The sequence below is a fragment of the Schistocerca cancellata genome, chromosome 12 (genome assembly GCF_023864275.1).
Source record: "Schistocerca cancellata isolate TAMUIC-IGC-003103 chromosome 12, iqSchCanc2.1, whole genome shotgun sequence".
Lineage (NCBI taxonomy): Eukaryota > Metazoa > Arthropoda > Insecta > Orthoptera > Acrididae > Schistocerca > Schistocerca cancellata.
This window is the reverse complement of record NC_064637.1, coordinates 50877768-50891588: the sequence shown is the minus strand read 5'-3', so window position 1 is coordinate 50891588 and position 13821 is coordinate 50877768. Positions and strand designations below refer to the sequence as shown.

General features: G+C 43.5%; 1 protein-coding gene across 3 annotated transcripts in view; it reads left to right on the top strand.

The window, feature by feature from the left end:
• LOC126109629 (natterin-3-like) overlaps positions 1–13821 on the top strand; it is a 117507-nt gene that overhangs the window by 42197 nt on the left and 61489 nt on the right. For 2 of the 3 annotated variants that reach the window (XM_049914674.1, XM_049914673.1), the window contains one exon: positions 12073–12441. The exons of the other annotated variant lie outside the window; for it this stretch is intronic. In XM_049914674.1, coding sequence (XP_049770631.1) covers positions 12108–12441 — 334 coding nt within the window. In that variant the 5' untranslated portion in view covers positions 12073–12107. The remainder of the gene's footprint in view (positions 1–12072; positions 12442–13821) is intronic. 3 annotated transcript variants of the gene reach the window in all.

Below are 13821 nucleotides of genomic sequence, written 5' to 3'. Positions count from 1 at the left end.
TTAATGGCAAGTAGTGTATTAGTAAAGAGCTGCTAATGATCTTGCTGTTGAGAGCACCATACAAACAACGAATCAAAAAGACGCGGGACACGTACCATGTGAAAAGCTTAACGACGTGACAAACTGAATATGGATGAATTGACTACATGACTGGGCGAACTGCCGGGGAATGTAAAGCTATCTGTTTTCCCGGAAAACAAACGCGCCTGAATTTCCCCGTACTGGTAGCCAGCTGCACCTTTTCGAAACGCGGCGACGTGACGAATGTGTTAGCAGCGGACGCCTAGCTAACCGGTTAGTACCTTCGGCGTGCTGTCGAGCGCTTGCAGTCTGTCGGAGTATCTTGTGGACGCACCGCACACCACGCTGAGCGACCATGAGTAAGTACACTGTCGAGCGGTCCATAGACGTGCACTATTATTGCGTAGTGTTACCGGATGCTCGCACATCGAAAACTTTCTGAGGTATTGTACGCTGCCTGAAAATACTGTGCCGGTTCCTTGAAATTACTGCAACCAGTCACCTTACGTTCTGTCCTTCAGTTTTTATTATCTCATTACCGGCTTCGAACCGCCTGGCGATTTATCGTCAGGTGGTACATATTTATACAAAAATGTGTGTGAAATCCTATGGGACTTAACTGCTAAGGTCATCAGTCCCTAAGGTTACACTCTACTTAACGTAAATTATCCTAAGAACAAACACACACACCCATGCTCGAGGGAGGACTCGAATCCCCGCCAGGACCAGCCGCACAGTCCATGACTGCAGCGCCTAAGACCGCTCGGTTAATCCCGCGCGGCGCGTATTTATTGATTTTGTCTGCAGCAATGTGAGAGTCGTGTAGTTGTGGCAAGATGTTTAAACGAAACATGTAAGTACTGCGAATTATTCACATAAGAGATCGATTTTGTTGCGTTATTTAGAGTTATTAGTATCCGCTGGTTGGTAACGCTACAGAATCGATCTCGTAATGTGAATCATTCTTGTCACACTCAGTACGTATGTGTTTCGTTTATACATCTTGCCGCACCTATACGATTCCGAGACTACTGAAGGCAATCAATAAATATGTACCATCTGATGATGAATGACTAGGCGGTTCGACACCGGTAATAGGGTGATAAAAATGGAGCAACAAAACAAACGGCGGACTGGCTGCAGTAATTTCAAGCAACATTTATTCATCACAGTGGTAGCGATCCTCATCTGTAATGGATAAAAGTTTTAATATTGTGTTGTCTGTGTGCTGTGTTGGCTATACTTTTGCCAGTTCAAATGGTCCAAATGGCTCTGAGCACTATTGGACATCTTCTGAGGTCATCAGTCCCCTAGAGCTTAGAACTACTTAAACATAACTATCCTAAGGACACCACACACATCCACGCCCGAGGCAGGATTCGAACCTGCGACCGTAGCGATCGCGCGGTTCTACACTGTAGCGCCTAGAATCGCTCGGCCACCTCGGCCGGCTTTTGCCAGTCTCTAGCGTGCTACAGTCTCTATATATCGTTGTGTTAGCTGTTCGTTGCTGTTACCGTGCTCGGAAAGAGTTCAGAACAAAATGGAACAGCGCTCTTATTTGAGTGCACCAAAATGCATAAATCATTCCCGGTATTGTGGGATGTTAGGCAAGATGATTACTGAAACAGACGTGTTATGAAAGCGTAGTACGATTTAGAAGTTTGATGAAAACTGGATCCAGAGCCTTCGTGAAATTTTTAAATGAAATCGTTCCGCTTTCGGTTGTTACAAATCATTTTCGGCGATTGCAATTTCGACACGTGGTCATTTTCAAGCATTCTGAAAACAGTCGGTCGTCGAATATGATATACGTAATTATGGAACTGACAAAGGTTTAGAGTGATAATTTCGAAGCTATGTACGTGGTATATTGTAACCCGCTCAAAAATATAAAGCTTTGACATGCTGTCTAAGAGCAGGTCCATGTGGTGTTGCGGATTTATATACTGTTCCGCTACAATGCATGTTAGAAAGCTTGTAAAATAGTGATATAAACAATTAAGTTCAAATTTCATACAGCAAGTACGGTAATTGGATCAAAAAAGTGGCAAAGATGTAAACATCCAGATGGCATGAGCTATGGATTGCAAAGATGCTTTATACGGCGTCGATTTCACATGGTTTGTGAAATGTGTACGCAGAAAGGATAAAAGTGACAGAAATATGAATTAAATGAAAACGGAATACACAAGTGATACTGAGATATAGATTAAAAGTAGGCAATCGTATGAAGTGACTGTTAAGTCACAGTAAAACAATACTCAAAAATTTTTAAGAAATAATGTCTAGCATCATTTGTGCATTCTGTATTTCAGTTACTGAGCGGTTACAACATCCCACGTCCTGAATACAAGCGCCAACTCTATTACTTCGGTTCTATTAGGATTGCTTATACCGAAGAATTGGCTTATTTTGCATGTCGCCCGTTGCTTGCGATACATCTAAGCATTTCTCACAGTTAAGTAATGTTATTTACTTCTGGTAATAAAACTCATTAATACGTTTTGCTGGAATTGTTGTCTAGCGATCCAAGAAAGCAGGTTACCTCTACATCCCGTATTCGACAACTACACAAGATTTAACACTATTTAATCTGTTTTTCTTAACAATTATTTCTCAGCACAATCTTCTATAACACTCTTCAAAGATTTTCAGCCTGTATCTGACGACCCTGTATAGATATTTACACTACTGGCCATTAAAATTGCTACACCACGAAGATGACGTGCTACAGACGCGAAATTTAACCGACAGGAAGTAGATGCTGTGATATACAAATGATTCGCTTTTCAGAGCATTCACACAAGGTTGGCGCCAGTGGCGACACCTACAACGTGCTGACATGAGGAAAATTTCCAACCGATTTCTCATACACAAACAGCAGTTGACCGGCATTTCCTGGTGAAACGTTGTTGTGATGCCTCGTATAAGGAGAATAAATGCGTACACATCACGTTTCCGACTTTGATAAAGGTCGGATTGTAGCCTATCGAGATTGCGGTTTATCGTATCGGACATTGCTGCTCGCGTTAGTCAAGATCCAATGACTGTTAGCAGAATATCGAATCGGTGGGTTCAGGAGGGTAATACTGAACGCCGTGCTGGATCCCAACGGCCTCGTATCACTAGCAGTCGACATGACAGCCATCTTACCCGCTTGGGTGTAACGGATCGTGCAGCCACGTCTCGATCCCTGAGTCAACAGATGGGGACGTTTGTAAGACAACAACCATCTGCACGAACAGTTCGACGACGTTTACAGCAGCATGGACTATCTGCTCGGAGACCATGGCTGCGGTTACCCTTGACGCTGCATCACAGACATGAGCGCCTGCGATGGACTACTGGACGACAAACCTGTGTACACGAATGGCAAAACGTCATATTTTCGGATGAATCCAGGTTCTGCTTACTGCATCACGATGGTCGCATCCGTGTTTGGCGACATCGCGGTGAACGCACATTGGAAGCGTGTATTCGTCGTCACCATGCTGGCGTATCTCCCGGCGTGATGGTATGGGGTGCCACTGGTTACACGTCTCCATTACCTCTTGTTTGCATTGACGGCACTTTCAACAGTGGACGTTACATTTCATATGTGTTACGACCCGTGGCTCTACCCTTCACACGATCCCTGCGAAACCCTACATTTCAGCAGGATAATGCACGACCGCAAAGTTGCAGGTCCTGTACGCGCTTTTCTGGATACAGAAAATGTTCGACTGCTGCCTTGGCCAGCACATTCTCCAGATCGCTCACCAATTGAAAACGTCTGGTCAGTGGTGGCCGAGCAACTGGCTCGTCACAATACGCCACTCACTACTCTTGATGAACTGTGGTATCTTGTTGAAGCTGCATGGGGAGCTGTACCTGTACACGCCATGCAAGCTCTGTTCGAGTGAATGCCCAGGCGTATCAAGGCCGTTATAACGGCCAGAGGTGATTGTTCTGGGTACTGATTTCTCAAGAACTATGCACCCAAATTGCGTGAAAATGTAATCACATGTCAGTTCAGTCCAATGAATACCCGTTTATCATCTCCATTTCCTCTTGGTGTAGCAGTTTTAATGGCCAGTAGTGTAAAAAAGCGGGCGCACACTGCTGCTGCCTAGCGGCAACCATGTAAAGGTCGAGAGTTTGCTGTTTCCGACAATACGTTGTTCACGAACATAACGTCAAATAATTTAATAGTATGATTTTTTTAAAACCGGATGATACTTTTTGATACACCCTGAAAAAAAGGCGAACAGTATCGAGCATGATTCAGCCTCGGCAGAGTGCGCAGTCAATATCCAGAAATATCACTTCCTTGTAGCAATAAGGATAAGAAGGTGATGGCATACGGCCAAGACAAGTTCGGTCCCTGAGAGGAAAGGACACCGTGGCACGAGGAAGTTTCTCGACGCTTCTTCGCGTCGCCTGTCTTGTTAGTACGGCGCAAGCCGTGTGTCGTTACTGCCGACCACGTCACTCACCTTCCCGGAACGTTTCCAAATGGTCGGTTAAAAGCTTCCGGCTCTAATGACCCTCTATATTCACAGACGCGTTAGCTGCTGCTGTGTCAGCCTTAAGCCCAGACATTCACGCGGAAACATGTACTGCATCGCAAGTCTTAACACTCCGATTTAATTATTTACTCTGCTAGACGCCTCTCGTTCGTCTTCCGACTCTCAAACACATCCCTTTTTAGTTCCGAAGATAGCGAAGATAATGGAAAATGCCCCTGTAAGCGACTGTAATGAACTCTGTGTGAGCCCGATAAAAATTAATTAAAGAAGTCTAAATGAATTCTCATCGTGGAACGTCGAAAGTCTGACTACTCATAACCGATATGAAAAATCAAAGGAATTCGATCTTCGAAAAGGTCTTTGCGTTACGCTCCAGAATAATCGCGGCTTGTATTAATAACACACGTTGGTTTACATTAATAGCGTTATTCTATTTGACAATTTAACCTACGGAATATCGCCTCAGTTGTGCGACTGGATTCGTGATTTCCTGGTCACAGTTCGTAGTAATAGACGGAAAGTCATCGAGTAAAACAGAAGTAATATCCGGCGTTCCCCGTGGAAGTGTTATAGGCCCTCTATTGTTCCTGATCTGTATTAACGACATAGAAGACAATCTGAGTAGCCGTCTTAGATTGTCTGCAGATGATGCTGTCATTTACCGTCTTGTAAAGTCATCAGATGGTCAAAACGACTTGAAAAATTATTTAGATAAGATATCTGTATGATGCGAAAAGTGGCAAATGATCCTGAATACAGAAAAGTTTGAAGTCATTCACATGAGTACTAAAAGAAATCGGCTAAATTTCGATTACGCGATAAGTCACACAAATCTGAAGGCTGTAAATTCAACTAAGTACTTAGGAATTACTATTACAAATAACCTAAATTGGAACTATCACATAGATAGTTGGCGCATTTGGGGGACTGAGAATCCGCATTTCGTGATCGATAAGTTTTTTCAACCTCAAAGATTGACTCTATGGTGGGCAACGTCCTGTCACGGAATAATCGGTGCGATATGGTATGTGAACGTTTTGGAAGATGATTTCATCCCCATTATTCGAAATGACGTAGGCTTTCTCGGGATAGTCTGAGTCTGAATTTTCAGGTTCTTGAGCATCTCCTTGGCACTCCCCATTGGTCAGGCAATCCTGTGGCCACAGTGTTTCGAGAACCGCTTCTATGGATATACAACACAGAAGCGCCAAACAAACTAGGCATGCGTATTCAAATACCGATGCATGTAAACACACATAATGCCGTGTAGCGGTCGGCAACCGCTAAATAAGACAACAAGGATCTGTAGGAGTTGTTATATCGGTTACTGCTGCTACAATGGCAGGTTATCAAGATTTAAGTGAGTTTCAACGTCGTCGGCGCACGAGCGATGGGACACAGCATCTCCGAGGTCGCGACGAACTATGAATTTTCCCGTACGAACATTTCACAATTGTACCGGTAAAACATCGAATCTCCGACATCGCTGCTACCGGGAAAAGATGCTGCAAGAAAGGGACCAACGACGACTGAAGAGAATCGTTCAACGTGACAGAAGCGAAACCTTTCGCAAATTGCTGCAGAATTCAGTGCTGGGGCATGTGTTTGAAACCTTATGGGACTTAACTGCTAAGGTCATCAGTCCCTAAGCTTACACACTACTTAACCTAAATTATCCTAAGGACAAACACAAACACCCATGCCCGAGGGAGGATTCGAACCTCCGCCGGGACCAGCCGCACAGTCCATGACTGCAGCGCCTTAGACCGCTCGGCTATTCCTTTGCGGCTGCTGGGGCATCAACAAGTCTCAGTGTGTGAACCATTCAATGAAACATCATCGATATGGGCTTTCGAAGCCGAAGGTCCACTCGTGTACCCTTGATGACTGCACAACACAAAACTTTACGCCTTGCCTGAGCCCCTCAACACGAACATTGGACAGCTATTTACTGGTCGAATGGACGTGTACGTGTGTAGAGATAACCTCATCCACGGAGTCTTTATGTCAGCAGGGGACTGTTCAAGCTGATGGAAGGTCGGTAATGGTGTGGGGCGTGTGCAGCTGGAGTGATATAGGACACCTGATACGTCTAGATACGACTCTGACAGGTGACACGTACGTAAATAACGTGTCTGATAACATGCATCCATTCATGTCCATTCCGCATCCCGAAGGTTTCAAAAAATGGTTCTGAACACTGGGTCTTAACAGCTGAGGTCATCAGTCACCTAGAACTTAGAACTACTTAAACCTAACTAACCTACGGACATCACACACTTCCATGCCCGAGGCAGGATTCGAGCCTGCGACCGTAGCGGCTGGCCGTAGCGGCTGGCCGGCCTCTACGTATCCCTCCCGTAGGGATCGTGAGTGATAGATTAAATTTATTACAGCACGCACAGAGGCGTTTAAGCGATTCTTCCTGTCCTCCGTAGGCGAATGAAACGGGGAGACGCACTAGTAACTGCTACAACGAAAAATTCTGTGTCGTGCACATCACACCGGTTTTGAAGAGCATGTAGGTACCGTTACATCTCATGCCAGGTACTTGAAGCTGTTCACTTACACTGTCCATTCATATTTAATGTCGGTAGCACACAACACTCTTTCATATCCTCCATGATCTGACAAATAGCGCTGATTCACGACAGGCGTGCTGGTATATCCGTGCTGGTGAAAGTGTGTCACATATAACGGCGGTTCTAACGGCCTATAACGCAGGCCGAGATATCTCTGAATACACGGATATGGAAGCCACTCACGTTTGAAGACGAGTTAGAAACTTGAGTTTCACCACACAGCCTGGAAGATACATTACTAAGGTCTTACTGCGTTGGTTATGGCGAACCAGATCAATTAATTGAATGTATGGGGTCTTAAAGAATATAGGCATGAATTCCTCTTCATCTCAGAGTAACACTTGCCTCCTGTTTCCTCAATTATTTGTTGGATTTATGCCAATCTCTGTCTTCTCCAACATCTTTTTCGCTATGCCCATGTCTGATAACCTTGAGCCGGCCCGAGTGACCGTGCGGTTCTAGCCACTTCAGTCTGGAACTGCGCGACCGCTACGGTTGCAGGTTCGAATCCTGCCTCGGGCATGGATGTGTGTGATGTCTTTAGGTTAGTTAGGTTTAAGTAGTTCTAAGTTCTAGGGGACTGATGACATCAGATGTTAAGTCCCATAGTGGTCAGAGCCATTTGAACCATTTTTTAATCAAAGTGCCAGGGACACAGGAACAGGAATAAGATACCCTTTTTTTTTTTTAAATTGACAATCTGGGTACTCGTATCTCCATAATTTTCTTACATAAATATAAGTTTATCTTGACAAGCAGAGAGAGAAAAAGAGAGAGAGAGAACAAGGCTTTTCCTATGTCTGTCCGTTGAGCACTCTGCTAGTATTTCATGAGACTTCAAATTTGTGTCTGCAGAGACATTTTGTAAAATTTGATGTGTTTTAGTCGTTGGTTTTGCATTGTGTTATAACTGAAAGCTTTAGCATTGCTTTCTTTGTCTCCGTAAAGCATGAGCCAGTGATATATTTTTCGTTCTCAGCGTATTGCATTCTGTTATTAAAGGCTGATTTGCTTCTCTCACAGTAAGTAATATTTATTCTTTCTCAAGTTTGTTTCAGCTCCATCCTTGATACGACCCATTCGCTGTTTCTGTGTTTCGATACACTTTTGTCTTCTTCAGTGACAGTGAAAGATAGTTTGTAAAGCACACATTTACGTGTTTGACGAACATTCCTACAACCATTTCTTTGTGAAATGCTGTGGGTTAGAGGATGGAACAATAGCAGAAGCAGCTTTAATGACGTTAAACGTAGGTCTCTGAGACCTTATTTCGAGTGTTCAGTTTCACCCTTTTTAAAAATGTATGCTACACAAAGTAGCATTTTCAATGTTTATTGCCTTCTCCATGCCCCTTTACAGTACAATGTAGGTTTTGTATTCTATGCGTATTTACTTTGTAAATATTTAAGCCTTACTTTTCAATTTCTATTACATTATATATGTTTTCAGAAATAACTGAAAAAGGTAATGAACACAGGCCAAAGCAATGAATTAAAATTTGTACCAAGGTTGAGATTCGAACCGAGGTCTCGTGCTCTCGAGGCTTATGTGCTAACCACTGTGGCACCGTCATACAGTGGCTAGCGTACCACATCTCCCTCCCTAATACAAACTCCACGTCTCAACCAGTCCTGATGTTACCCTTCTTTACTCAAATCAGTATTGCAAAGGTTCTACCGACACTGGAATAGCACCTTAGCATTGAATAACATGTTAGAGAGCATTTGCAATACTGATACAAGCTAAGAAGGATAGCATCAAGATGGGCTCCTGCGTGTATTGGGGTTTGCATTGAGAAGGGAGAAATATTAGGTTCATCGGTGGGGCTGTGTTAGCCGCACTGTCATAATAACGCAGTCTTCAGCATATGTGTGTAGTGAAGGGCAGACCCAGGTGTGAATGTCAGCCTTAGTGCGAGTCTGAATTCGTTATTTAAGCCTGTAGTCATTATCATTGATAAAGCTGAGATTTAATATATTTCTGGAGCATACAACTTATCTGATTAACTGTTGTTATTGTCGTGGTCTTCAGTCCAGAGACTGGGTTGATGCAGCTCTCCATGCTACTCTATCCTGTGCAAGCTTCTTCATCTCCCAGTACCTACTGCAACCTACATCCTTCTGAATCTGTTTCGAGTATTCATCTCTTGGTCTCTCTCTACGATTTTTACCCTCCACACTGCCCTCCAATACTAAATTGGTGATACCTTGATGCCTCAGAATACGTCCGACCAATCGATCCCTTCTTCTGGTCAAGTTGTACCTCAAATTTCTCTTCTTCCCAGTTCTATTCAGTACCTCCACCTTAGTTATGTGATCTACCCATCCAATCTTCAGCATTCTTCTGTAGCACCACATTTCGAAAGCTTCTATTTTCTTCTCATCCAAACTATTTATAGTCCACGTTTCACTTCCATACATGGCTACACTCCATACAAAGTGCTCTGTCAAACTCTTCACGCAGTATCATATCTCCAATTTCATCTTCATCTACATTCCATTTTCATAATACTGTCCTCGAGAACACAGACCCTCTATATACTCATTTCAACTTTTTGCTTTCCCTTTATTGCTTAGAACTGGGTTTCCATCTGAGGTCTTGATATTCGTGCAAGTGATTCTCTTTTCTCCAAAGGTCTGTTTAATTTTCCTGTAGTCAGTATCTATCTTACCCCTAGTGATATACGCCTCTACATCCTTAAATTTGTCCTCTAGCCAACCCTGCTTATCCATTTTGGACCAGGTGTCGATCGCATGTTTGAGACGTTTGTATTCCTTTTTGCCTGCCTCATTTACTGCATTTTTCTATTTTCTACTTTCATCAATTAAATTCAATATCCTTTCTCTTACCCAAGGATTTCGACTAGCCCTCGTCTTTTTACCTACTTGATCCTCTGCTGCCTTCACTATTTCATCTCTCAGAGCTACCCATTCTTCTTCTACTTTATTTCTTTCCACCATTCTTGTCAATATTTCCCTAATGCTCTCCCTGAAACTCTCTACAACCTCTGGCTCTGTCAGTTTATCCAAGTCCCGTCTCCTTAAATTCCCACCTTTTTGCAATTTCTTCATTTTTAATCTGCAGGTCATAACCAATAGATTGTGGTCAGAGTCCACATATGACCCTGGTTCCTAAATCTCCTGATTAACTGGCCTAATTTAAAGACCAAACAGAGTAGCAGACTCAGTGAACATTTTAATTCATGAATTTATAGTGATAATGTCTTCTGTAGAGCTCAATCCATTGATCACATGTTTCCAGAACTCTGGGAAACTACCTTTACTTAACAGAGTATAGTTTCCACATACAGCACTATTAATGTCAAACAGAATGAAGAAGCCAGTCCTGACGAAACTCTACCATCTGGTGAGCAAGATGTATGAGACAGGTGAAATTCCCTCAGACTTCAAGAAGAATATAATAATTTTAATCCCAAAGAAAGCAGGTGTTGACAGATGTGAAAATTACCGAACTATCAGTTTAATAAGTCACAGCTGTAAAATACTAACGCGAATTCTTTACGGACGAATGGGAAAACTGGTAGAAACCGACCTCGGGGAAGATCAGTTTGGATTCTGTAGAAATGTTGGAACGCGTGTGGCAATACTGACCTTACGCCTTATCTTAGAAGAAAGATTAAGGAAAGGCAAACCTACGTTTCTAGCATCTGTAGTCTTAGAGGAAGCTTTTGACAATGTTGATTGGTATACTCTCTTTCACATTCTAAAGGTGGCAGGGGTAAAATACAGGGAGCGAAAGGCTATTTACAATTTGTACAGAAAGCGGATGGCAGTTATAAGAGTCGAGGGACATGAAAGAGAAGCAGTTGTTGGGAAGGGAGCGAGACAGGGTTGTAGCCTATCCCCGATGTTATTCAATCTGTATATTCAGCAAGCAGTAAAGGAAATAAAAGAAAAATTTGGAGTACGTATTAAAATAGATGGAGAAGAAATGAAAACTTTGAGGTTCGCCGATGAGATCGTAATTCTGTCAGAGACAGCGAAGGACTTGGAAGAGCAGTTGAACGGAATGGACAGTGTCTTGAAAGGAGGATATAAGATGCACATCAACAAAAGCAAAACTAGGATAATGGAATGTAGTCGAATTAAGTCTGGTGATGCTGCGGGAATTATATTAGGAAATGAGACACTTAAAGTAGTAAAGGAGTGTTGCTATTTGGGGAGCAAAATAACTGATGATGGTCGAAGTAGAGAGGATATAAAATGTAGACTGGCAATGGCAAGGAAAACGTTTCTGGAGAAGGGAAATTTGTTAACATCGAGTATTGATTTTTAAGTGTCGTTTTTGAAAGTATTTGTATGGAGTGTAGCAATGTATGGAAGTGAAACATGGACGAAAAATAGTTTAGGCAATAACAGAATAGCTTTCGAAATGTTGTGCTACAGAAGAATGCTGAAGATTAGATGGGTAGATCACATAACTAATGAGGTGGTATTGAACAGAATCGGGGAGAAGAGGAGTTTGTGGCACAACTTGACTAGAAGAAGGGATCGGTTGGTAGGACATGTTCTGAAGCATCAAGGGATCACCAGTTTAGTATTGGAGGGCAGTGCGGAGGGTAAAAATCGTAGAGGGAGACCAAGAGATGAATATACTAAGCAGATTCAGAAGGATGTAGGCTGCAATAGGTACTGGGAGATGAAGAGGGTTGCACAGGATAGAGTAGCATGGAGAGCTGCATCAAACTAGTCTCAGGAATGAAGACCACAACAACAACAGATTGAAGAAACGTCATAAGCAACAGCACAAAACTTACTCCGTTCAAGATGTAAGAGAGCGCACGGACTGAGCGGAACTTTTCGGCAGTGAAATAATGCACAGATCGGAGGGGAATATCCGTTCTGCGCCCACACGTCCACCTACGCCCCACCCCGAGTGGTGCCGTTGAACCACGCTGGACGAGGATAGGCCCTCAGCGCCCCCTGGTGTGTTCGCAGAGAGGAGCCACTAGAGAACAGCTGCCCCGACCGTGATGTCGTGTTGCTGCGACTGTGGTGACGACCCGGTGCGGCCGGGGGCCGTGGTGCACGCGCCGCCCCAGCACGAGACGGGCGCGTGGGCGGCGCCGCCCATAGCGCCCCAGGCCCCCCACCAGTACCCGGGGCCCCCCCAGCACGACGCTGGCGGGTGGGCGCCGCCGCCCATGGCGATGCCGATGCCAGCCGAGGCCCCCCAGCTTTACCCGGCTGCCCCCGTGGTAGACGTGCAGCCCACCCCGTGCCCGCCGCCCACCTTCCCACAACCACAAACTGCAGCAGTCGTCTACCCGTCCGTGCCCCTCGATGACGATGACGATAGCGACTCCGGTGCGTACCGTTAACACACCCTTATCGTGTCGCTTTCACTAACCCGTCAAAACAACTCCACTAATTTACTGTGGCTACTAACAGACCGCTCAGTGTTGACTCCAGTGTGTACCAGCATACCTGTTGGAGCTGCTCTTCTTTTTTGTGTTGTCTTCACTAACCAATAGCTAACGAGTCAAAAACAGCTGTACAGATGTACTGTGCCTTCTAACAAATCAGTATTTAATCATATTAAGTTGCAGATGAATATGAGAGAATTCGGAGATAACGAAAAGACAATGCACGAAACTATGAGATACACGTATTTTGAAAATAGGTGTGCGTAGTCTAACATATGGCAGGGCGTCCAGGGAGTGCGTAACATGACAGCGGATAAATAAAATGCAGGGGAAACAGAAAGAACAGGTGAGGTCCATAAATTTGCTTAACAGATTAGTGAGTGTGTTAAATGAAGTAGATTTGAGGAGATGGAAGGATATGAAGGAGAGAGTAGGAATGTGAACTACTGGATGACTGAAGAGAAAAGAAGAGAAGACAAGAGAAGAAAGGAGAAGAGAAGAGATAAGAAATGGAGAAGTAAATGCTTTGTAGACCTTTCTGATGCCTAACGAGTCAAAACGGCTGTACAGATGTACTGTGCCTTCTAACAGATCAGTTTTAAATTACATTAAGTAGCAGATGAATATGAGAGGAGATAAACGAAAAGACAATAAGGGAAACTATGAGATACACTTATTTGAAGATAGATGTGCTTGTTTTAACATATTGCATGGCGTCCAGGGAGTGGGTAACATGACAGTGGATAAATAAAATGCACAAGAAACAGAAAGAGCAGATTAGGTCCATAAATGTGCATCACACATTAGTGACAGAAATGAAGTAGATATGAAGAGATGGAAGGATATGAAGGAGAGAGTAGAAATGAGAACTACTGGATGACTGAAGAGAAGAAATAAGAAATGGAGAAGGAAATGCTTTTTAGAGCATTCTGATACCTAGCGAGTCAAAACAGTTGTACAGATGTACTGTGTCTTCTAACAAATCAGTATTAAATCATATTAAGTAGCAGATGAATATGAGAGAGGTGGGAGACAAACGAAAAGACAATGAAGAAAACTATGAGATACACTTATTTGAAAATAGGTGTGCTTAGTCTAACATATGGCAGGGCGTCCAGGGAGTGGGTAACATGACAGTGGATAAATAAAATGCAGGGGAAACAGAAAGTGCAGATGAGGTCCATAAATGTGCTTAACTCATTAGTGAGAGTGTTAATGAAGTAGATATGAGGAGATGGAAGGATAGAGAAGAGAAGAGATAAGAAATGGAGAAGGAAATGCTTTTTAGACGATTCTGATACCTAACCAGTCAAAACAGCTG